This window comes from Protopterus annectens, chromosome 3.part0, assembly GCF_019279795.1.
Source record: "Protopterus annectens isolate FY-2018-M chromosome 3.part0, PAN1.0, whole genome shotgun sequence".
NCBI classification, from domain to species: domain Eukaryota; kingdom Metazoa; phylum Chordata; order Ceratodontiformes; family Protopteridae; genus Protopterus; species Protopterus annectens.
In genome coordinates this window covers 1,164,043,864-1,164,070,289 of record NC_056731.1, presented here as the reverse complement: position 1 = coordinate 1,164,070,289, position 26,426 = coordinate 1,164,043,864, and the positions used below count along the sequence as shown (strand labels likewise).

At 41.2% G+C, this 26,426-nt stretch overlaps 1 protein-coding gene across 1 annotated transcript in view; it reads right to left on the bottom strand.

Annotated features, from left to right (window-relative positions):
• Nucleotides 1-26,426, bottom strand: part of RIPK2 (receptor interacting serine/threonine kinase 2) — a 1,193,837-nt gene that overhangs the window by 412,248 nt on the left and 755,163 nt on the right. Inside the window, exon 6 of the mRNA XM_044065388.1 lies at nt 21,294-21,455. Coding sequence (XP_043921323.1) covers nt 21,294-21,455 — 162 coding nt within the window. The remainder of the gene's footprint in view (nt 1-21,293; nt 21,456-26,426) is intronic.

Here is a 26,426-nt window from a genome sequence, read left to right as displayed (position 1 = left end):
ACTACTGTGGTGATGTGATTATCAAAGGAGAGACTACTGTCCACCTGTGTCCCAAGGTCTCTTATCACACTTTTGGTGTTAAGCAGACTACCGCCTATGTGGTAGTTCATGGGTACAGAGTTTTTACCAAAAGGGATGACAATGCACTTTTTGGCATTGAGCTTAAGGCCATGGCTTTGACACCAGGCATCTGTCTCAGTGAGGCCCTTTTGTAGAATGTCCACATCATTAGGAGTTTCGATTATGGCTCCTAGTTTGCAGTCATCTGCAAACTTCATTAGCCAAAGACCTTCTGTGTTAGTCTGTACTTCAGAGAAGTACATACCAAACAGGAGAGGACCCAGGACTGAACCCTGTGGTACTCCACTTGTCACTGGTCTGAAGTCAGACTTGGAGTTGCTACTTTCACAGTGTGGGTTCTGTCAGTGAGCCAGTTGGCAACCCATCTTGTGACATAGGGATTTATACTTAGTTTAGTGAGTTTATCTCACTAAACGCAAGACTGTAAATAAACAAGCATAGGATTTCATGTCATCTATCAGAAATCCGCTCTGGATGTAAAAATAATGCACTAGCCAAACACCTTTCACTTCATAAAAGACACACAGGTTTTAAGTTCCAGATTCTGGTTCTCATAGACATGGGTGATCTTAAAGGAGACACCCCGAATATTCTGGAGAAACATGAACTCATATGGCAATTAAAGACGAACTCTTTTAGGAAGCCTGGACTAAACTACTACTGTTCACTAAAACGTGTACTGGAACTTAGAAAATTGCCACATTGTTTACATGACTAATTATATTTTATTTTAGTCTTCCAGTTGGTTTTAAATACTATGTTAAATACCATGTTAAATCAGTTTTTGTTTCCATCATCATACATTTTTTCTTTTTCTTGTTCTTTTTTCCACTTTATTCAAAATGATGTGTAACAATACTAATTATACAATAATATTTTTGTAGATAGTTTTTAGGGTTCTTGTACACAGACCTGAAGAAGTCTAGAAGGACGAAAGCGATCTTTGTTACCAATAGGTTATGAAAATAGAATATGATTTTTACAATGGATTTTTTTACATGCAAAGTATATTTTGATTGCCAAATGGTCTAAGGTTTATATATTTCCAGCCAAGTTAGTATACTGTCTTGGATAAAATCACAGACTTAATAATCTACTTAATAATCTGGTTAAATTAGAGGTAGCACTTCATTACTAATTTTATTTAAAGTACAAAAGGGTTACATTATTATGACAGCTACTAAGTAGGGCAGGACCAGCTCAAATGTCAGACTGATGGGGGAAGGAATGTGAATTTAACATATAGACCAATAACACTGTTTTACAGCACAATAAACCACTCCCTTGCCTGATAAAAAGCACATATACAGTTAGAAAGCTTGTGAGGAAACCATTACTTTGTTCTTTTTGTTTTACTTGGATCGCTTGTCTGTGTACTTAATAAGGGATTTTCGACTGGAAACAGACTGCCTACCCTGCTTGGATTACTTACGAATACTTAATTCTGTACAATATTTCAAATTATATATTTTTATTAATTTTTTTGACTTAGGACGAGTTTAAGTTCGCTACTTCTACTACCATTATCTGATCTGATTAATATACAGCGATTAACTAGATATATATGCATTGAAAATCTTCCACACAGTGAAGTTTCTTACACTGTTTTATTCAGGCTTTTAGTGATAAGTAGGAAGAACCAAGAAGGATCACAAGCAAGAATTGAAATCAACCAATTCACAATCAAAAAACACAAACACTAATAACTAAAGCCAACAAACAACACAACAAGTTTGGATACCATTGAGCTACATACAAAATAAGAGGGATGATGAATGAGTGTTACTACTGACATCGAGGCAGTATGAAATCTGAACATCTACTGTTACGGGCAAGTAAAACTTGTGCAACTGTACTATGTTCATCATTCTCTGGACTCATTATCATTTGGGTAGATTCACAAAGCTTTCACTATGTGGGCAGAGGAAGGCTATAGATCCAGGAGCCCCTGCAGAATGGTTTCACAAAGCCTGCTCTGAAACTTGAGAAAATGTCCAGTTTGTAGTGCTTTGCACAGGTATGAACAGTGGGACTTGGTTGCTGCCTCTAGTGTGCTTCTAGAGTCCACTCCATTCCAATATGCCACCAGAGAGGATAAGGTTCTGATGGGATGTGCCTTAACCTTCCTGCAATAGATTCATCATGATGGGAATATATATATATATATATATAAAAAACAATAGCAGAGGACAGCCAATGTGCAATCATCTGCTTACAGACAGAATGACCCTTCTTAGGCCCAGAACAAAAAAATTAAAAAATGTTCAGCTTTTGTGAAGGGCTTACTTTTGTCAAGGTACTACCTGAGCTGCCCATTTGCATCCAAGGCATGCAGAATCTTCTCCCTTATTTTTAGGTTCCAGAAAGAAAACTGGGAGACTGATATTTTGATTCAGGGTACATTCAGAAAAATCTTTTGGCTTGAAAGAAGGATTAATATGTAAAAACCCTGTCTTGTGAAAAGTCAGAGATGATTGCCCAACCATGAGAGCTTGCAGCTCCCAGATTCGACTTGCACATGTCAGAGCAATAAGCAAAATGGTTTTCCAAGTGATGAACCTCAAAGCAATCTGAAAGGCAGGTTCAAAAGGAGATACAGTCTAGTTTTCAAGAACAAAGTTAGAATGCCAAGGAGGAGGAACTGCTTTCAAGGGGACCTCAAGTGCAACACTCCTTTCATATAACTGACCACAAAAAGAGATGAAAAAGGGGGATCCATGGGCAGACAAGCTGAGATGGCTGCAAGATGCACCTTGATAGGTATAGAATGTAAGCCATAACTGAGTAGCTGACATAAATATTTTAAAACATGATAAACACCATGCCAGGCCTTCTGATATCAGTTAGGCATCACTAAGGAAACCTCTTCCACTTGTAAACACAAGATTTTCTAGTTGCAATTTTCTTGCTCCTTCAATATCATCTACAGATCCCCATGGAACATGTACCTAAAAGGTATAAAGATACAATCATCCAGGCTGTCAGTAGCAATTGCATTAATTTGGAATGCACCAGTCTACCTCTGACAATGTGTGAGCAGATCCAGAGTGTGGGGAAGTTTTTGGTAATTGTCCTCAGCCAATTCTATTAAAATGTGGAACCAGCTTTGCCTGGACCAAAAGGGGGTTACCACAAAGATCTTTGGTAATTCTTGTACTTTGGATATCAGTGGAAAAGGTGGAAATGCATCCCTGAAAATGTTTTGAAGAGTGAGGATTTTGACTTCTGGTAAAAAGGCTATACTTTTTTGTGTCCATCATACACTTCAAGAAGACAATCCTTTGTCAGGGTATGGCACAGGAGTTTTATAGATTTAGCTTGAAGTTGTCAACAATTGGAATTTGATGACAAGCATCCATCAGATGTAAAGTCACCTTGAAACAGTATTCTGGAAGAAGGGGTATGGACTTCTGCAAAGTGAATATTTTGAATTTGGGTACTTTCAGAAAAGTATTTAGTTATAAAAAATGTAACAGTGGTCTCCACAACAGCTCCTTTTTGGATACTAAAAAGGTGTAAAATCCTTTTTTTCTATTTTGTGGTGAAGAAACTAGTTCTATAACCCCTGCTGGCAACTTGTGGAGGAGTACTGGAGAGAAGAAATGTGTCTGGTCTGACGGATGTAGGGGATTACCCTAGAGGAGGATTTTATAACCGCTGCTAAGAATAACCTCACCAAATTAGTCTCAGCACCGATGTCTGAAACTAAATGTGGCCAAATTGCTGAACAGAGCTAAAGCCTGTGGGGAAGACGAAAGGGAAGGAGGGACAGATGGAAGGGACATGATGCCCTGAGTCTTGGCACAGTCATTCTTTAGCAGGGGAATGAACATTTTTGGGAAAGGAAACTCTTTTATTTGGTTTGAAAGCATTATCCTCCTGCCAATGCCTCTTGGTACCCTGACTCTTGTTTGGCTGGGATTTTTGCTTGTTCTGCTCTTTCACGTTGGACACCTTGTTAGAGGAGAACCTGAGAACATAAAACATTCCAGATACTCCCTGCACTGATTTGCCTCTGTCATCGCAATGTTTTGGGAAACTGGTTAGCAGCAGGACCAAACACAGATTCCAAACTTAAAGGAACATTCAAAACCTTATCGGACTTTGCCTGTAGTTTGTATAGTTTTTCTGTTGTTTTGTCTTTGTTATACAACAGCAGCACATGGCTGAAGGTCTTGCTTTGAAGTTGGATTTAAACTCTGATGGTTCTGGCTCTCAGAAACATTCTAACTGGATTTCTGGAGTGGAAGGCAATCCCTTACTTTGCTTGGACTTCTCCAGTGTTACTGAGGCTGCCTAGGAGAGGAGATTCATTTGGAGACAGAAACTTTTTCTCCTACGTTTAAGGAACTTGAAGTGAACTTATTTAAACTTAAAAGACTCCAATGGCAGCGCCTGCAGTTGGAGGCATGCATGCATTATAAAATTGTTCCTCTAGGACTGAGAGTTCTGTGTATGCCCACCTATGGAACAACATATCCTGAGTTATTGAGAAGGTGGCAAGCACTTAACATTGAACTAAGCTTTAATTACATCCGTCTTCTAATTGACTTTTAAAGCCCCTGGGATTTGGTTGAGACTGCACAAAAGGAGATTAATGAAAAATTTAGTGCCAAGTTTTTTCAGTCCAGGATTGATAACCTTTTCAGTGATTTATCTGGTTTTGAGTTACATTTACAGCAGCAAAAGAAGAAACTTGAAAGGGACTTTTTCAATTTCAAGAAAGGGAACATTTTTTTCCTAGCCACATACCACTAGGGTTGAACCGGCTTCTGCAGATGTGACTGATGATTTTAAGGCTGTCCAACCCCAGACTGAGAGAAGAACTGCTACAGTCCCTGCTGGGTCTGCAACTTTGGCAATACAATTGATTCAGCTGTGCGACCTGATTCCGGGGCTAGACACAAGGAGCCAGTAGCTGCTACAGAAGGATGTTCAGTACTCCCTCTGTTTTTTCCAAAGTTACCACTTCCAGTAAGAGAGAGATGGAGGCATGGAGGGAGCCGGTCTGTGAGCAGAGGACAAATGAAATGGAAAGCCTCTCTAGATCAGGAACCTTCTGCCGCTCCCAAGAGTAAGAGGAGATAAGTACCAGTTCTTTTGGTTTTTAACCTTTCCATTGACAAGGGGTTTCTCCTTCATTCAACAGATGGGGCTCCATATTTTTCAAGAGAAGTTGGACAGAGATTTCAGGGGGCCTGTACACATACAAGGAGTACTGATAGTGTGACACGAATGACCCTGACCTACTCCAGCAATGTGCATAGGATCTGTGACGTTATTACTAAGAACTGGTCCATCTTACAACTGGATAACTATATTAAAGGGATTGTTGGCAGCAAGCCTAGCTTTAGCTTCCAGAATGCTAAGTCCCTGAAAAGGCAGCAATGTTACAGACCTTCAATCGATATTTCTGATTCTGTTACCAGGTTTGATAAGTTTGGGACTTACCCTTGTTGGCCCTGCAAAGCTTGTATTTACATGTCAAGAACTCACTCTGTCACCCCCAAACTGGCTCTGTTTACAGATTTAAACTGAGAGCTGATTGCAAAACTCAGAATTTAGTGCATCTTGCTACTTGTACTAAGTGCTCTTATTTTTATGTAGGCAAGACTAATATGCTGTTTAAAGACAGAATAGTGAAGCATCTTAGTGATATTAGGTTGAAAAATTCAACGAATGCGTTTGCTAAGCACATCATGGATTGCCAAAGACATTGTTTTAAATTCTTCATTAAGCAACTGGCACTTAAGGACAAAAGGGGAGGTGACATTGTGCATAACACAGAGATGATAGAGATGACATGGAAAGTGAAGTTACAAGCTGACAGACCACCTGGCTTGAATGGGGTTGTCCTTTTAAAGCCGGCATTGAGAGGACACAAACTAATTAATTAATTGTACTATTAAGTACTTCTGTTGTAAGATTCTGATTGGCTGGATTGTTAAAGCCTGTTATAGTCTCTTCATTTTTAGGGCTTGTCTTTGTGTTAGAGTAGTAGATCTGATGAAGGGCTGATGAAAGTGCTTATCTGTTCTGTTTTCTTGTTATTCTACTAAAGTGGTTTTAAACTGGCCTTGGCTGTGATGCCCATACCGTTTTTTCTGCTTAAACACATCTCTAAATCTAGTTAGCATCTGTAGAAAAGTGAACACTTGCTTAGGTTTTTGAACCTGCCCACGTTCCAAAAAATCAGACTGGACAGGCTCAGCATGTTCAACAGAGTCTGCATCAGAATCCTCATACAGATCTGTGATGCTAGACTCATCTCTAGAGAAGGTAGGCCCAGAGCCATTCTGAACAGAAGCATAGCCTCAGAGATTAGCTGATTGTAAATATCTCTTAGCTAAGGAAACCACGTCAGCCGCATTCATGGTAATAACTTGATGGTTGCATGGTAATATATATGTTTTTTCTTGCTATGAACTACACTACAGGACAAAATATCTGGGGATAGAGTATTATGTCTGTCAAGGGGTTGCTTAACCTGGACCTCTACTCTACCTAAAGGGTTTGGTTCTCCCACACCTGAACCTGGTACTGGAATAGCCTTGGAGAATGCATTTGACCCCCATACTACAGAAGAATGCAGCTCATACCAGATGGTAATACGTAGAAAGGTAAGTAGTCTGTGAGTCAGCTTAAGCCAACAACAGATACACAAACCATAGGTAATGGCATGTTTTTGTTGATGTCTTTTCTTTTTAGGTGCAATTGAATTTGATGGGACGGCAGCTGTATCAGTATCTGTCAAATCAAGGGGGAAAAACACCAGCCATAATAATAATACATTGAAACTATTAAGGGCTGACTAAGGGCAGCAACAATAGAAAATATAAACTATGTCCCCAGACAGCAAATAATGCATAAAACATAGACATAGTTTAAATATTGCTAAGCCTTTTTCTACAAACTGTAGAGTGTAGTAAACAACAGCAGAAACTGTCACAGCACCAAGTAAAATTCACTTGTCCATACAGTGGGAAAAATCAGACATATGCCTTTGAATCAAATAAAAACTCTTTAAAAGCATAACTAAACACTAATTAGAGATTCCGGTATTCCTTTGTCAGAAATGAAAAAAAAAAAATCTACACAGAAAATGCAAATAAAGTAATGTATGGTAAAATTGTGCTTTAATGACATAACAGCTATAGCAGTGTTAAATCAGTAGTAATATTTCTGGTCCCTATTAATTTGTTGAATGAAAACAGCATCGAATGGTATTTCATCGGAAATGCTGTTCATTGAACCCTCCATGTGGGGGTGGAGTGCACCCCCCCCCCGGCTAATTATATATTACTAACTCCAAGATTGCATTACAGTGGGGAAAGGGCACATTTCCTGATCCTTAATGTAATGTGATCTCAGAACGGTTCGACCACAAGCATTTCCAATGAAATGTCATTTGATGATGTTTTCATCTGATGAATTAATACAGACACATACATTTCATATAAATTAAGAAAAAAGTTAAGACAATGCAATACATTTCAGTCAGAACAACAGAAACAAGAGGCCTAGTGTTCAGCACTACAGAAGTTCAGTTGTCCAGCACAAGGAATAGAACACTTTAGAAAAGCCTCATAACTGCGTAAAAGCAGCATCAGGCATACAAACAACACAATAGTAAATTAGAAAACCTAGAGGAATTAACCACAGTTGGTTGTAAATAGCAAGGATGCTAAAATAAAAGTTAAAACACACACACATTTATTTATAAATAAAACAGATAGAAATCAAAAGTATATAGTAATAAAATATGGGAAGTTCCCAAAGGGACCTTATCTGAGTCTGGAAGCTGTAATCCATCAATGCAAGCTGCTGAGGAGATTTCAACTGGGAAAGTCCTACAGCTGGCAGCAGAAGACTGAATAACTGACTTTCTGTGACCGGGGTTAGGCTTCCACTGGTGGGAGGGGCTTAGACAATCCCCTGTCACAGGCAGTCACAGGAAGGAATTCTGAGTTCTGGAAAACTGCCAGTGCAGGTCTGTGCTCAGGCATAGAACCCACATGCCACTGAATTGGTGGGAGTGATGAACATCTTACTAATAAATGACCCCCCCATTAATATTCCAAAACGTGCACGCTGATTGGTCAGCGTGCACATTGTAAATCAGAGTTATAGTAATGGAAAAAGTTCCGGTCGCCCAGACTTTTTCCATTAGTATAACTCTTTTATTTTTTTATAGCAACGGAGAACGCAAGATCTCCGTTGCTTTTTACAACCTGTCTCACTATGTTAAACCCATTTAACATAGTGAGACACTTTAAAAAGCAACGGAGATCTTGCTTTCTCTGTTGCTTTCAAACTGTCTCGCTATGTTAAATGGGTTTAACATAGCGAGACACTAAAAAGCAACAGAGATTCTCCGTTGCTTTTTTTAAAGCTGTCTCACTATGTTAAACTCCTTTAACATAGCGAGACAGTTTGTAAAAAGCAATGGAGGTCTTGCTTTCTCCATTGCTTTTGCCCAAAGCTCTGATGTACTGCGTAAGTATATGCATGCATAGTACATCAGAACTGCCGCAGAATACCAGACAGCTGTGGAAGGGCAGTAAGGAGGCATTATACAATGCCATTATTTAAGAAAAGTAATTATTTTTTTTCTTAAATAATGTCATTGTATAATAGCAATAACCTACTTCTGGGTGTGGGTAATTCTGGATTTACCCACGGTTTCTTTGTTTGGCCACTTGGGCTTCGCCCTTGTGACCAAACCACACCAACCGTTGGTAAATCCAGCATTACCCACACCCAGGCGTGGGTTATTGCTATATGATTACATGTCTGACTGCATGCAACCATGTGAAAAAGCAGAAATAAAAGCAAATGGATGGGATTTGGGGCTGCAAATAGGGTAGCTAATTTTGGAAGCCCAGACTATTTTTATATTTTTACATATAACTTTTATTATAGTACATCTGGAATGCTGCATATCATTTGGGAGATCATTTAGAAAACGGAAATTCAAATAATGGAGACTATACAGAAATGGGCAACTAAAATGGTGAGATCTATGAAATGGTTAAAATATGGCAGTAGGTTTGAGGGATTCATTTTCTATCTTCATTTTCTATCAGAAAAAGGAAGGGTTAGTTAAGATATCAGTTAAGATGAAAATGTATACACAAACTAAAGGACTCTGTACCTCAGGTACAGCTTGTCTGAAAGAATGGGTACTGTAAGAGAGAACATGATGTGCAAACGAAGGAGAGTAAGTTTTAGAACAGATATAGTTTTTTTTCCATAAAGACAGATGGGGATACAACTTTTCTGAATCTCTTTTTCTCTGGTTTAAGGAGTGTCCAAATGAGTCCCACCCCAAAATACAGCAGATTCAACTATATGGCTTTACACACTTCCTAAGCTTGACAGCAAACCGTAATAGCTAAGTAATCAGCAGCCTGCAGGTGATATCAGTGCATACCCTACATTGCAGTATTAATTTTCCTGACCCCAAGAACAGAAATGCCCATGGCACAAGTGCTTTGCTCAACAGCAGATGCCAGAAAAGATCTCTCTCACTGGATTCATTTGACCTGTACAGTGCAGAATGGGTAAGTCCATCCTCTTTCATTAAACATATTAGCAATTCTGCACTGCTTAGACAAGGACTAGTGATAACTCGATAGACAGATGTCTGATGCCATGGTATTTCTTAAAATTTCTGTAACCATTCTTTATCTATTGCCACACACTAAATTTCTACCCAAACACTAAATCTCTACCCAAGGGAGAATTTAAAATCTCATTTTTATCATCTGGGAGGTTCTGAGAATGCAGCAATGCAAACCTCCTTAAAACAGTACCAGTGGCCATAGCCCTGGAAGAAGTATCACCAGGGTCATACAAATACTGAAAACAACGAGTAGTGACCTGTACAACACACTAAGCACATTTTTTCCTCACAAGAAAAAACTGCAGCTATAACATTTCTCTAACTTTCACAATTTGTCAGCACAAACTAACACATGATCCTGACAATTCAAAATTTTGAAGACAAAAGTTGCAGTAGTATACACTTTTCCCCATATCTATCATTAATTCTTCCACCTTATCAGAAAGAGTAGGACTGGAATTAGCTTAGTGCTTAGTAGCAGTGGGATTAACTAAAGCTGTAGCTGCTGGATCAGGTTTGGAAATGGTATATAAAATTTAGAAGACAGAGGAACTTTATACATCCTATCTACCTTTTTAGGGGCAGCTAGCTATCATGAAAACTGCAGACAGTAAACACGCACATCCTCAACAGAACAGGAGGAATGTGTGTGGGTTCTGGAAAATCATTCTGTAATAACTCCTAATATCATCTGAGGCTCTGAGAAACCTCAGTGTTCTCCCACTGAAAACCGACACATTCTGGAGATAGTCTCAGAGAAACAGGAATACCACAGGCAGAATCAGACACTGAAATCTCCTCTGTCTGAATTAGAAATTTACGTGAAAAAACTTTTATCCATTTCTGCAGCTTTCTGTTCAGATTCAGAATCTTGAATCTGTTCATGAAAAGAGTAATTAATCCCTCATTATTACCAGAAGCTACTTCACAAGAAGATGCAATAGCCTGAATTAAACCCTGAGCCAGACCCAGTAAACTATTCTTATCCAAAGAAATTTGAGGAGGAGTAGATAATTGCTTCATTTTCTGTTTCTTTTTGACAGGAAAAATGGGGACAACTATGTTACTAATGGCAGCAGCTGCTTCCCCAAGAATGGGAAGAGCATTCTGACATAACAGGGAAACCTTCCCTGTTCCTTCTCCTAGGACTGACCAGAGTGCCTTTTCCTTGTCCGCTGAAAAGACTCCAATAGCACAAAGAACATGGCTAACTCCCTGTCCACAGTCTGCTACACTAAAGGGATCCTGGGTAAAAGATGAGTGGTCTGAGGTACAGAAAATGGCCACAGCAGAGTCACCCACTTGAGGCTGAGGAAAATTACTAGCCTGTTGTGGTGTTAAAGGCTGTTTGCTTAACTTTTTCTTTTTGTGGCTAAAATAAGGACCAAACGTGGGACCAGTAGTCTGTTCCATGGTCAAGCCGAAAATGGTGTCTCTTTCCTGGGGAAGACAAGGGACAATTGCTGCTAAAACTACCAGTGCATAAAAGTTACTTTTTTACAGAAATAAATATAGTAAAATGTACTTTACAACACTGTCTGCTTCACAAAGAAAAACTAAACACAATTTATTTACAGAAAATAAGCTTTCAGTTAGTTTGCACTACTTTTAAACCAACAGAAAAAAAATGTGCTCTGTTTAAAAGTATGTTGCAGTTTCAAGACAGTCCATTAAAACATAACAGCCCTAACTTTAAAATAACTTCCCTGAAGAAGAAAGTAATAAAACATCAATAAAATTAAGAACTGGAATTTTCCTTCCTCAAAGGGAACTTACCTGCCCAGCAAATGAAAGCACAAGCTTATCATCAATCCTCAAAAACCTCCCAGGAGCACACTCTTCAGTGGCAGTAAAGCTCTGAAGGGCTTCACGTCTAAACTTGCCTTTTGCTGAGCCCAAGCTGCTTGACGGTTTGGGCTTGTGGAAGGTACACTGAATGTCTGGCTGCTATATCCATGGCAGGATATAACCCATACAGCTAAGGCTACTGCAGCAGTGATCAATAAGATGAACATTACTCGATTCTGGCAGTCTGGGTGTCTGTAATGTGGTATCCAAATAAACCCCAATGAACTCTACAGTTTGAATGAGCCATAATTTAGAATTCATCATGTTAACAGTTATCCTCAGATAGGAAAACAGCTGGAGCAAGGCATCCCTGACTTGAATCAAGAGTCCTGGTGGGAGTAGTTATGAGCCAGTCATCTACATATGGGAACACTAGAAAGCCTGCAGTCTGAGATGACCTGCAACCATTGCCATGCGCTTGGTGAATACCTGGGCGGGGGGGGGATGAGACCAAAGGGCAGAGCTCTAAAATGGAAATGTCTGGCTCCCAAATGAAGGAGGAAGAACCTCCTACAGTGCCTGTTCATCTTGATGTGATGGTATACATCCTGGAGGTCTATCAAGCACATTAAATCATCTTTCCTTAAATATGGAAGAATGGAATGAACCCTGACCATCTAGAACTTTGTCAGTTTCACATACTGGTTTAAGTGGCTGAGGTCCAGTATGGGCTTGATGTCCCTGTTTTTTCTTTGGCTCCATAAAGAATCTTGAACAGACTCCAGAACTCTTCTGGTCTGGTGGGACCTCCTGGATGACTCGTTTGTCTAGCAGCAACAGCTTTTTATTTCTTGTGCTACAGCTTTCCATTACATGGGTGGGACATTGGGAAGACTTTTTGAGTAGGGGGGACGATAAAGGATTGGAATAATATAGCCTCTGGTTATGATGTTCTGCACCCATAAATCTTAAGTGATGGTTGTATAGGCTGAGGGGTGCAGAGACAAGTGCCATCAGACTGCATCCAGAGCACAGCTGATGGGTAACCATTTAGGAGTTCTGAAAAGGTCTTTTGGAGAAGGGACCCCCAAAAGTCTTGATTTTGTGGTCAACATCTGACACAGGGGCAATGTCCTTTATAATTATTTCCCCCTCTGCCTCTGGAGGGCTTATCTCTAGAAGTGTCTGGAGTGAAGTCTTGAGACTTATGGGACCACAACATTTCTTGCCCCTTTTTTGGGTCCTGGAAAAGGTCAGCTGGGGGGGCAGAAAAGCCTATTCTAACAGCAGACAAGGACTTGCCATCCTCTTCATTTCTAGACAGCATCTCTTTATCCTTCAGCTCAGAGTGACACCATCATATCTGACATTAACGAAAGATGTTAAAGTGTTCAACAGAGTTGCAGAGATGCATCCAAGCATGCCAATGCACAGCTATGCCGGTGTCTGCCTCTCTCAATGTGCCATCAGTAGCATTATAAATAATGCACATGGACATATTTGACAGAGACTGGTGGTTGGCCAGCTGTGTATCCAGCGATTTTCTGTCTTCTGCAGAAAAGAACCTGAAGTGGGACTTGGATAATTCTTTTGCTTCCCTCTGAAAGCATGTTAGATGGACCAAGTAATTCAGTGCCCTGAAAGTGAAGGTGACTAAAGCATATACCCCTTTTGAAATCTTTCCCTTGCCTTAGACCCTCTATTAGTGGCATGGACAGTTTTCCTCAGCCAGCTAGCTCCTTCTTGGTGGCCAATGCTACCACCATGGAGTCCTACCATAGGATCCTTGCTCCAGAAAAGTTGTCTTTTGGAGAAACCAACATCTTCTCAGGCTTGTGGGGAATTGGTTCAACCACACCTAGTTCTTTCTAAGCCCACTTTGAAACCAGGTCCACTAGTTTGCCTGTGGGAAGGACCAGCCAAGAAGTAGATGGGTCAGACCCAAAAGCCTTGATGAGTACACATTCCTCCTAGGAGGCAGAGTCAGTGGACCACTCACCCTACTGTCTCAGTATCACAGCATCTCTATTATCTCACCAAAGGAAACATCTTCCAGGGGGATCTAGGTGGACCCCCCCCATCGAAATTATTACCTTTAGTAAGGGACTTCTGAGGGGAGTCCACATGCCTCCCCCTCATCGAAATTATTACCTTTGGTAAGGGACTCCTGAGGGGAGTCCACATGCCTCTTTCTGCATGACTGCTTGCGGTGTACCTCCCCAGCAGGATCCTCTGGAGAGAACTCCAAAGCAGATAGGGAGTTCACAGTTTGGACTGCCTTAACACTTGGGGGTGGGGGCTGCTGTTCTGACCAGACAGGAAGAGAAAACAGGGGACCTGTAGAGCTCAGTTGGGGCAGGAACAGATCCAGGTGAGGAAAGGACTCCCTGCTCCCTAGACTGTGAAAACATTCTCTCAAAAGCTTCAAATGCCAACACAGAGACAGGTCTCAAAATGGCACCTGCAGTTTCTGAGGAACCTGACAACAGCAAGCTCCAAGACACCATTTGGCTCCCATCCGAAGCTGAAGCTGGAGCCAAGCTTTCAACAGCTGATGTGCTGAGAGGGAGCGATGGAGAAAAAAGCTTTGGATTTGACCCAACCCCCCCAGCACTTGCTCAGATCTCTCGGTTCTGACACCCTTCAAAATCTGAAGTAGTCAGAGTTGATCAGGACAGGACATATTCAGAGATGAAAAGAATCAGTGTTTTGAACTTGACACAGATATACATTAGTGTCCACTTGGATCCATGGCCACTGAATTCAATTGGCGGATCAGAGGACGAGTCACGATCAAAGGAGATGGAGGGACAACTCCCAACCCTCTGACAGAGGTCGGCACTGGGAGGACCCCCCAGCTAAATCTGGGTCCTCAACAACTTCCTCATCATTCTGTTAACATCTGCTTTGGACAGGCTCCAAGAGGACTGCACTGATCTCAGGGCAGAAGCAATAGAAAGGGGAATCAATACCCTCTGGAAGGATCTCTCCTACAAAAAGGGAACCTAGGCCTGGGGTTAACAAGATCTAGGGAGAATCTGGTCTCTGGACAAGGAGGAGTTGGAGACCTAACTCGGGATGGGCTCAGATTCTGAGGACCAGTGGGATGAATTGGTACTTTCGGAGCCAGTCCTGATGGGCAGGATGGATTGGGAGAGCATTTCCTCTAAGACTCCTTTTTGTTTCTTTCTCCTGCTCCTCATCTCTCTCTCCCTTATCTTTCTCTCTCTCTTTTTCCTTGGATTTCTCCACCTGGGTCTTACTGGATGCCTTCTTAACAGAGGAAGAAAAGCCCCTTAAAGATTAGTTTACATATCCTATTGATAAGATCTCTAGCCCTGAAGGCAAAATAGGCAGAGCAATCCTCCTCCAGATGTGCAGCTCATAAGCAGCAAACACATTCAGAAGCCTTGTAAAACATCAGGACCACCAATACCCCCAACTGCAAAAGAAATTAAAAGCAGCAGCAGCAGGAATAAAGTACAGTTGTGTACACTTACCATAAATGTAGATGTTCGAGTGTATTCAATGCTGCAGTCATCACACTTGGGTTATCTGCCTGCAAGGTAACCCTTAGTCGGCCCAAATACCAGAGTCTTGGGATTTCTGTGTCGGATGCTGTCGCCTCTTCCATGATGTCAGGTCGTCAGGGGTATAAAACAAGCAGCCAGTGCCATTACATCAGTTTTTCATGCCCCAGATGTCAGGAGCCCCCAAAATAGGAAGCAATTCATGGTGTGGTACACCTGCAGTGAAAAGTAAATACCATTGCCATAAGATATGGCCAAAAAAAAAAAAAAAAAGGATAGGTAGAAAGTATAGAAAGGTCAGGGGGCTGGAGGGAGGGTAACCAGAACTGCAACAGTGAATACCCTCAAACATCTACATTTATGGTAAGTGTACACAATGGTACTATGTTCTTTGTGTTTCACTGTTGCAGTCATCACACTTGGGTTGATTCCCAAACCTGAGGAAGGGTGGAGGCAGATAAGAAGTGTTAGGGCTGGCTAGCACGCCTTGCAAGACTGCTGTAGCAAATCCAGCTCTGGATTTAGAAAAGATAGGTAAGTGGTAATGCTTGGTGAAGGTGTGCACTGAACTCCAGATTGCAGCTTCCAGGATGTCCCTGGTAAGGACTCCTCTGAAAAATGCTGTAGAGGTTGAGGTAGCCCTAGTGGAATGGGTTTTGATCCCCTGTGAGGTAGGTTTTCCATGGTGTTTGTAGCAGAAATGGATGCAATGTGTTATCCATTTGGAGATGGTTTGCATTGAAATGGCCTTGCCCTCTGCCCCTGTAGCAAAACTGACTAGCAGGTGGTCAGATTTTCTGAAAGGTTTGGTCCTGTCAAGGTAGAACCTAAGCTGTCTGTGCATGTCCAAGGAGTGCAGGATCCTTCCCCCTTTATTCTGAGAGTTAGGAAAAAAGGTTGGTAAATTGATGGATTGGTTTAAAGCCACACTGGATACCACCTTGGGCATAAATGATGGGTTAGTCCTGAGGGAAACCCTGTTTGCATGGAAGATAATGAAGGGTTCCACAGCCATAAGGGCCTGTAACTCAGACACTCCTCTTGCTGAAGTGATGGCTAGAAGAAAGGCTGTTTTCCAAGAGAGGAACTTTAACTCTGCTGTGGCAGCAGGCTCAAAAGGGGGAAGCGTGGGCTTCTCTAGTACAAAGTTAAGGTCCCAGGCAGGAGTGGGAGCTCTCTTCGGGGGTTTTAAATTGTTAGCTCCTCTCAGGAACTGTTTGACTAGAGGGTGAGAGAAGAGGAGTGGCTCAGTATTGTAATGAGCTGAGGTGGCAAAGGCATGCATCTTAATTGATGAGAAGGAAAGGCCTTTGTGGAGCAGCTCTGCTAGACAATCTAGGATCTGAGGTACGGTGGGCACAGCTGTGTCCTTTCCCTGAGACTGGCTCCAAGAACAGTATCTTTTCCACTTTTCTGAATAGGATTTCCTAGTACTAGGCCTCCTGGCCTCAAGGATGACATCCAGCACCTGTTTGCTGAGGGTTGCTGGTGATGTATTCAGGGAATAAGCCAGGCTGCTAGGTTCAGGGTTTGCAGATGAGGATGCAAAATCTGGCCCTCCTGCTGGGACAGCAGAGAGGGGGTCTGATGTAGGTGCCAGGGTGGCACTGTTGTCAGACTGCGTAAAAGTGGATACCAGTGCTGGCGCGGCCAGTCTGATGCAATAAGGATTATCTTTGACCTGTCCTGTTTGATCTTGAGTAGTACTTTTGAGAGGAGGGGCAGAGGGGGAAAGGCATAGATTGAGATGTTTTCCCATGTAAAGGATAGAGCATCCACTTTCCATGCTTGGCTGTGGGGAGTTCTGGTGCAAATATTGCTCAATTGATGGTTTTGGGGGGAAGCAAAGAGGTCCACCTCTGGTGTCCCCCACCTTTGGATTAGAAGCTTGAATGAGTTGGGTTCCAGTTTCCACTTGTGTGGGTCCATTAGATTTCTGCCTAAGTCATCTGCCAGTGAATTTTGTTTGCCTGTCAGGAATTGAGCTTGCTGATGCACTTGGTTGCTCAAGGGTGTGTTCCACAGAGCCATGGCTAACCTGCACAGCGGGTAGGAATGAGTTCCCCCCTGCTTGTTTATGTGCCACATAACTGTGGTGTTGTCTGTCTTTATCAAGAGTTGTCCTGGAAGGATAAGGTATTTAAAGGCTGTCAGTGCATTCTGTACAGCTAACATTTCTTTTTGATTGATATGCAGGTGGATTTGTACTGGGCTCCATTTGCCTTGAATGCATTTGCCTGCCATGGGAGCCCCCCATGCATAGTCTGATGCATCTGTTGTCAGGGTTTGGGCGGCGGGGGGAGGGGGTTGAGTGAAAGGGAGTCCCTTGTTGTGGATGCCGACCTCTGCCCACAAAAGGAATTCTGTCCTTAGGCAAGGGATGATAGGGATCACTGTTTCCAGGTCCTGAGAATGTTGACACCAGAGACTTTTTAAGTACCACTGAAGTTTCCTCATATGCAGTCTTGCATATGGAATTAGGAGAATGCATGAGGCCATGAACCCTAGGGCTTGCAGTATTTTTCTTGCAGATAGCCAGGTTTGGGTGGCCAGTAGTTTGAAGTAATTTGTCAAATAAACCTGCTTTTCTGGAGTGAGGAATGCCATCTGGGAAGTTGTGTTGAAACTTGCTCCCAGGAATACAATTTTTTGGCTGAATACCAGATGTGATTTCTTTTCATTGATGGTATACCCCAGGGAAGTTAGGAGTCTCTTTACAAATGTCAGGTGCTGAAGTAGCAATTCCTGACTGCCCGCCTGAATCAGGCAATTGTCCAAGTATGGGAAAATCTGAATGTTTCTCTGCCTGCAGTATGCAATGGCTGGAGCCAGGCACTTTGTGAATACCCTGGGCGCAGTAGATAAGCCAAAGGGAAGCGCAGAAAACGGATAGTGCATAGAGCCTGCCCTGAAACGTAGATATTTCCTGCAAGACTCCCTTATGGCGATGTGCAGATAAGCTTCTTTTAAGTCTAGGAGTCCTTGGCTAGCATAGGAAGTAGCTGTTGGAGTGTAAGCATTTTGAACTTTGGTGCCACCAGGAAGGTGTTGAGAATTGACATATCCAGAATAGGGCGCCAAGAGTTCTCTTTTCTGGGCACCAGAAACCGTTTGGAGTAGAAACCCTGTCCCCTTTGCTCTGTTGGAACAGGTTGAATAGCCCTGATAATGAGAAGAGAAAGTAGGGGTTGGCAGTGAGTGGAAGTAGAATCTGTATCCCTGGGATACACTGTTTAAGACTCATCGGTCCTGGGTAATGTATTCTCATTTTTTTGCATGCAAGGCGAGTTTTCCTTCTAGGGGTGCAAGTACTTGGGCATGGCTTGGAAGAATGAAGGGCAAGTCATTGTGAACATTTTCCATAAGAGGGTGGCTTACTACTCCCTGTTTTTGAGGTGGGAGCACTCCACTGTTTAGATCTGTGCGTACCCTGAGACTGTAGTCTTTGTGGTCTGTTGCCCCTGGGTTTGGATTGAGAAGGCCTGGGAGGGACTGGAAAGGACCAGTTTTTGAAGGCCAATGCCTGCTGAATCTAGGTGGCTGTACCTGTAAGAAATCTTTAACAGTTTGCATAGATTTATCTTTTTAAGAACTACTTCTGCTTTTTTGCCAAACAAATATTCTTGGATTAATGGAGCATCTAGTAATTTTGCTTTGACATGGTCTGGCAAGATTTCTTCCTTCTGCCAAGCATGCCTTCTCAGAACAGTCCCAGTGACAGCAGCCCTGCAAGATGCTTCTAAGGCAACAAAACCATACTGCAAAGTATGTTTAGCAACTTGGTTTGTAGAATGCACTAACTCCTGTAAATCTTTATTTTCTGCACAATCAGATCAACATTTTTTGTTTAATTAGTTCCATAATATGCTGCTGGTACTTCAACATGTGAAACTGGCAATTTAAAGTCCTAATGGCAAGAGTTGCAGAGGTATATACCTTCTTACCCCATCTGTCTAAAGCCCTAGAATCCCTGTCCGAAGGAGTAGGGTTTTTGGCTGTAGTAGCCTTTATACCTTTAGGTCCCTGAGAAATGGTCTTTGGGTCCGCAGTAGGATTTTTAAAGAGAAATTTGTGAGAGTCAAGTACTCTGTAGTACCTGTCATGCTTTCTAGGAGCTGGAGGTAAAGTATCAAGTGTAAGACTTGATTCCATGAAGACATCATCTACAATATCCAGGATAGGGGGTATAGCTATAGGCCTGTGCTGAGGCAAGTCTAAAAATTCCTTGAGTCTCTTTTTGGACTGAGGGTAGTCCTGGCATTCCCAGCGGAAATGCTCTCTTAGGGTATGCAAGGTTTCAGCGAAAGAAAAGTCCTCTGGAGGGGAGGCAGAGGGAATGGAATCCTCTGCATCTCAATCCTCATAGGTGGATAAGGGTATGTCCTGGTAAAGAGAGGGGTCAGAGTCATCAGACTCATGGTCTGTAGAATCAGAAAGAAAATCAATTCTTTGTCTTTTAGAGGGGGAAGGCAGGCTTCCCCTAATTAAAGTAATAAGGTCTTCAGCCATTCTAAGCATTTGTTTTTGAGGCATGATCTGGGCCTGAGAAATTTGGTAGTTTCAGTCAAAAATGAAGCAGTCAGTTTAATATGAACATCAGAAGGTCTGAATACACCCTCAGAAGCCAGTGCCTGCACAGCGGCTCCGGACCCATCCAAGGTAGAGACATCCACAGGTTCTATAGTCGAAGAAGCATCTAGCGGCATACCGGACTCTGAATGGGTCTCAGTAGAGGCCTGCGAATCTGTAGAAGTGGGTATCAGGGGCTACAAAAGTACCTCACTGAGTACTGGCGGGTTGGCGACTAGCTTAACGGAAGCGTCGTCGGCAGGTTTGGACCTATGCGGCCTGTTTCCGTCTTTATCCTTACGTTTTTTCAGAAGATCAGTAGTCAGATGGCTTAACGAAGCCATTTCAGAATATGGAGAACAGTGAAAGAATTTAGTGACAAAGATATCCCAATGAAGAATAGTTCGGGTGTCGAACAAGTTACAAAACCGACAGCAGGGAACATCGTGGTCTTGGCCTAAACAGGTGATGCAGTAAGAATGAAAATCTCTGTGAGGTATTTGCTTTCCACAGGCAAGACAATCGTTAACTTTTTCTGACATTGGCTAGAGCAAGAAAAAAGGATCCCCAACAGGGTACTAAACTCGAAAAACGAAAATTTCAGGTAGCGGCCGACTGGCACTTGCGAACTGCTTCTGCTTCGGGCTCCTGCACGGCAAGGTAAGCTAATGTAATGGCGTCAAATGCATGTTTTATACCCCTGATGACCTGACGTCATGGAAGAGGTGACAGCATCCGACGCAGAAATTCGAAGACTCTGGTATTCGGGCTGACTGAGGGCTACCTGCAGGCAGATAACCCAAGGGTGATGACTGCAACAGTGAAACACGAAGAACATCCACAGTAACTCCAAAAGTAGTCCAGTAAACAGCACAATAAATATCAACAATAACTACACCAACAGTTTTAGAGAAACCAAAAAGTGATCTGTAGCCAAAGTGTGGGAAACAACTAGCCAACTCTGATGAAGGAGCATTTTTTTTTTGAATGGGGAGCACAGAAAGGATGAAGAAATCCACTAAAGATAATATCTTAGGTGGAGAGCTAGTAAATAGGTACACCAAATAAGTACTTTATCTGACAAATATCCTTCACATACTGAGCCAAGAAATCAGTGTCTGAAGTGTTCTAACAGCAAATGAAATCTGACGTTATTCTGTAAATGGAGAACTGTGGGTAAGGGAAGGCGTCTGAGACTTGAATCCAAAAGTCTGTAGAGTGGCTGATGCTGGATCTGAAACCCCATCAGTTGAAGACACATGGAAAAGACAATATTCAATCTACTCTTTGTAAGTTAGGCAACTATACTAAAGACAGCTCCTACGTGTAGTGCTTTATTCATCTTGGATTACTTCCTAGTTCAAAAACTATGCAACATATTACAAGTGTGCTGGTTGTTATATATTTGTATTTACACATGTTATGTCAATATTTAGAATGGAAAGCATGAAAAATTTTTATCTGAAATGTCAGATCATGTTTCACAGTCCATGTACTACTGCTTTACCGAACTTACACTACTTGACTGTGAATGACTCCTCATTTTAAGACTGGTTTTGGCTTTCTTCAGCCTCAGGAATCAGAGTGCTACTAACTGACAACAAAAACATCAATGGATGCCAAGTATTTAAATTGCATTCTTACACTATAACTGCTAAATTTGCAAAATTATGCAAAATATATTTTATGGTAAAACTCACTTAGAAAAGGCGGCCTTTCATCTGGATTTTCTGCCCATCCACTTGACATAAGTTGGACCAAAACCTCTCGAAAGGGGATGTTTGCAGGTAAGCTTTCTTCACTGGTGTCTGGTCGATTGCCTTTCATTACACTGAACATGATCTGCATCGGGTTTACTGCTTCTGTCTCAAAGAGGAAAGAAAAAAAGACAAACATTTCCATTATGTGTTTCAGTTCTTGACTCCTTTTGAGTGCTGCAGCCAATCAAAGTCCTATCTTCCAACTATCCCAAGTCTCAAATGCTTAATTTAGTTCTGCTAATAAGTACACAAGATTTTGCACTGTGGCAGACATGTAAACCGTGTCTCGATTAACAAATGGAAAGTAAGAGTATGTATGTTGACAAGTAAACTAAGTAATGCAAACTCTTCAAGTCTGTTTGCCCCTCCTCTCACATTATGTGTTGGGGCACCGCAAATTAGATAGTTATGTGTTACCATAGTTCTTCAATGTAGTAATCTTTTTTTGCTTTGAGTATTCAAAGTGCAAACCTTACTGATACTGTAAAACAAGAGAAACAGTCACACTCAAGTGTCTTCAGTTAAGCCGTTTTCTTTGCTCTCTCATTTATAACCAGGGGCACTGGAAAATCACAGGTGCAATTTTAACACTATTTCCACAATTTTTATGGTGCTCTGCCACTGCCCTGTGCCATAATTCTCCAGCTAGCTGATCTGGCACCCTGTACAGTTCCTCAAACTCAAGGACAAGAAAAAAAACTCTTAGTCTGAAACTATAACAAGTAACTCGTTGCAGTTAAAATACCAGCACCACACACTCAGGACTTCCAGCTGTGACCACAACTTGGCATTCCTAGTGCAGATACTGCACTGTCACTGAAGCAGTACAGAATGTCTGTTCTGTCTTATATTTTGTGCCCTGTCCCCCACAAAATGACTAAGGATTATGGGTAGTCAACAATTCCAAACAGTTTCACTTCTGATTGTTCAGAAAATGCATGTTGAAAAACTTACAGTTCTATTAATTTTAAATGAATTAAAGTAAGCAATGTTGTTCGGCTTTTCCCAGTTAGGGGTTGCCACAGTGGATCCCCAGTCCTCAGACTGACTGGCAGTGGTGTTTTTACAGTGTCGAGTTGCCAGCCCGGTGCCCAGCCTTCACAGGAGGCACACAAATACACACACGCACCTACCTGCATATCTTTAAAACTCACTTGACCACAGGGAGGACATGCAGACTCTGCACAGAAGGAGCTCCAACCAAGAATCGAACCAGAGAACCTCTTGCTGTGAGGTGACAACGAAGTAATTAATATTTAAAAGCTGTCCCTGATTTTGGCCCTTTGACCTGCATTATTTTTGGGTTTGTCAAACGCTCCTCAGCAAAGCTATTGAGAGGTATACCAGTTTTGCATGTTCCCAATTAAATCCGTGCTGGCACTGAAGTTCTCAGCTCCTGCACAGACACACACCTAACTTGAAAACATACAAAGCATCTGCTTTTTATTTATTTTGATGGCAGTTATTATTTCCTCAGTACTGGTTATGTGCATTACCATTTGGTGCCGATCTCTAAGCTGGTGCCCTAAAGATTAACAGGTTGGATTCCCTTGTTGCGTGCCCTTAACTTCAGCAGAAAAAAACAAAACTGTAGCAAGCAGTTTGCTACAGACTATACTACACAGAAAGCACAATTCCATGCCAGCACTTGGAAATGCCTGTATAGATAGTAATGTACTACCAACCGATTGACATCTGCCAATCACACCCACTAACACCTTGCACACAGAATGGCTGCCCCTTTCACCTCACCCTAGCTTTGCTTCTGAAATCTACCTGTGCAATGGAGTTTTGCCACAATCTGTCACATTTATGGTGTCATTAATGTGCACGCCTGTATGGCTTTTTAGTACAGCAGTTCATAGACTTTATGGTTGTTTATTTTCATATACATAGTGTAGGAGCACATTCAGGGCACTCCTACGTAAGTTGTGATAGGCATTTGGTGGCAAAGAAAGTCTTTACCAATATGTAAACAGGTCACAAAAGAGACCTTATGTTGCATCTTGTACTGATTCTGATACATATGCTGTTTGTAGTTGTCTTATTTTATTTATTGTAGCCAGTTTATGCATGCCATAATGGTATTCAATTTTTACTGCAGTACGTAGCATCAGAATAGAGTCAGGCTATTCCTATTTGAGTTGTGATGGGCATATATATCAGCTGGCACAGAATGCATTTTCACATATGCATACAGGCCACAGAAATGGACTTTATGCTGCATCTTATCTTCTGTTCTGGTATATATAATGTATCTGCAAATTAATAATCTCAAATTATCAATGAAGGGCTTGCACTATACGTGTTTTATTTATCACTGTTTCGCTGGAATTTACAATAATTCTGGCACTATTTTTCAGCAATTTTCCAGTGGCTCTTCTTATAGCCTTTCAGCCTCACTATAAATCTGCACGTTATGGTCAGCATAATATGTAATGGCTGAACTTACATGCATATTTAAGGACTGTGACTGCCAAATGCCTAGACATAAGCACACTTTCTTTACAGACTGTGGCTGCAAGTTTACAGCTCAAAAGAGAAAACAAACAGCATACAGACATCTAGGCCATCATATGAGCACAGTGGTGGCTTTTCATGTTAGGTTTCTATCAATACCAAGTTTTCATTTATTCCCAAGGTACTATAACCTTGAAGAGTAAAAGCATGAAGTGCAGTGTGCCACATGATTGGGCAATGTACTATAAACTTGAAGGGTAGAGGCATGAGGTACAGTGTGCCACATGAATAGGCTGCTTGGTATCTTACAAGAAAAGGAAAAAAAACAGATACTGGCTTTTCAAGATGGCTGCATACTGATCAACAGCGCATCTTCAGCTTTCCCAGGGTGAAAACAGAAACTCGAAAAAAGCACCAATTAATTTTTTTTTTTTTGGTAAAATTCAGTTACTGGTGAGTAAAACATTGCCTGGATGCCAGCAAAGAAGAAATGTGGAAAACTTGAAAGAAAATCAACCAGAAAATGTGATGAGAAAACACTGTCCGAGAATGATTCTGTTGCTTTTGAGCAAAAAGCAATTCAAGCTTCAGTCTTGGTTCAAGAAATGAGGTCCAGTAATTTAGAGGAAAAAAAGCAAATCAAATGTGCCCACAGGTGATTAAAATAAAAGAAACATTGAAGGAATACATCAATTCAAACAACAAAAAGGTTGGAAAAAACAGAAAAAGCTTTAACTGGCCATTCAGATGAACTGATAAAATTGCAAAAATCAGAGGATGCAATGAAGAAAAGATGCCTGAATATGAGTTTTTTCAAGAACTGTTTAAAAAATAGTAGAGTTAGAGGAAAGAACATGCAGAGAAATCAACTTTTCTGCAAGCAACAGACTGTATTAATTTTATGAAAGCACAAATAAGCAACTAGACTAGTGTTTTACAGCAGAATTTGTTTACTGAAAGGGCACACTGAGTGTATGCTCCGAACCTGGCCATGGGAAAGCAGCCAAGCCTCATTTAGTAAAGATGCAATCAAACCAGTAGTAACAGTTGATCCTTTTAAAACTGTGGCAGAACGGTAAGGTATTAAAAACTGGAGATAGTAGAGTATTTGTAGAAAATGATTATTCACTGTACACCAGGCAGAACAGAAACAAATTTATTCAAGTAATCAGGGAATGTCGAGGGGCAGATGTAGGATTCAAGCTCCTGTATCCAGCTGTCTTCAAAGTTTTTTTTTCCCCCTGGAAGATCAAAGTAATTTTCTGATACAGAACAGGCTAAGGAGGAAATAAAGTTTATCTAACAAAATGTGATTCAGCAAGCAGCTTCTCATTCTTCTGATTAGCTTCATAGAGAGACTTTGTCAGTGAAACCTTTTCCAATGCTCCAAAGGAAAATGCTTGACAGAGAAAAACACACAGCAGTTGAGTAGAACAATCAGCAGTACACTGGACAACCACAGTCTAGTGTTGGAAGAAGACTGGCAACACTGAAATTAGTGAATAAATGGAAGATTATAAAGCATCTTATCACATTTGTGAAATATGGTTTTGCACGAAAAAGTGGCTGAAAAACACTGGACTTTTGTAGACTTTATTAAACGCATGGGTGGACTGCAAAGCATATACTCCACTTTAAGTCATTAATGCAGGACACTAAGGGGGAAAACTATAAAAAAAATCTAATTAGTATTTGTATAAAACATTCTGTGATATAAACTGCATTTTATATACAGTAACACAGTTTTGTGTAATGTGTAGTCAGGGGTACTTTAAATGTGGGGAGAGTTTTTTCAGCGATTGTTGCATGTGTTAAAGATATTAAGGTAAACAAGTACTTTATCAGTTACAAGAAATACAGGTTTTACAGTGTAACAAAAGAAAATAAAAAGGCTGGACAAAAGCAAGTTTAATGTTCATATGTTGTGATCTTGGGCTGCTGGTATGGGGGTGAGGTGTAAAAGTGCACTGATTATATTATATGTGGAATTAGGTTACTTTATCTTTTTATTTTACAAGGGTGAATGTCTAAATTAATACCTTTGACTTATGCTGTAAACAGGTGTTTTTGTAAACATGTAGGCTTTAAAAATAAGACAAAATTATGAAAACCACAAAAATGAAAATCTTCTTACAACTGTAACAATATTAGCTTGTTTGTTTTCCACTGGCAAATGTTCACTGGAGTTGAGATGTCTGCTGTGGAGGACAGCTGTGGATTCTTTTCTGAGTGAAATTAACAAAGACTCATTGCTGAAATATTTCCATGGAGGCAAGCTGTCTGCAGGTGCAAGCAGTTAATCTTGAGAATTCTGAGAATTCTTTGCTGAGGGAAATGTAAAATTTTAAGGTACAATCTTCAGTAAAAAAAATTAAGTTTGACATTTTGGGAAGTGAATAACAGGTAACAACCTCCCTAGCAGACTTAATATTTTAATGCAGTTAACAGAAGAGTGTACAATTTAGCTTTATTTAAAGATAGCCAGTGCACTTTTTCTTGTGGCTAAAAGTTAATGTTTTCTGAAAGCATACACGCTGTTTTTCACATCTGGGAGGGGAAGAGAGATAAGAAAAGAGCAAACAGCAATCAATGTAAGTAGGAGCATAGGTTGTT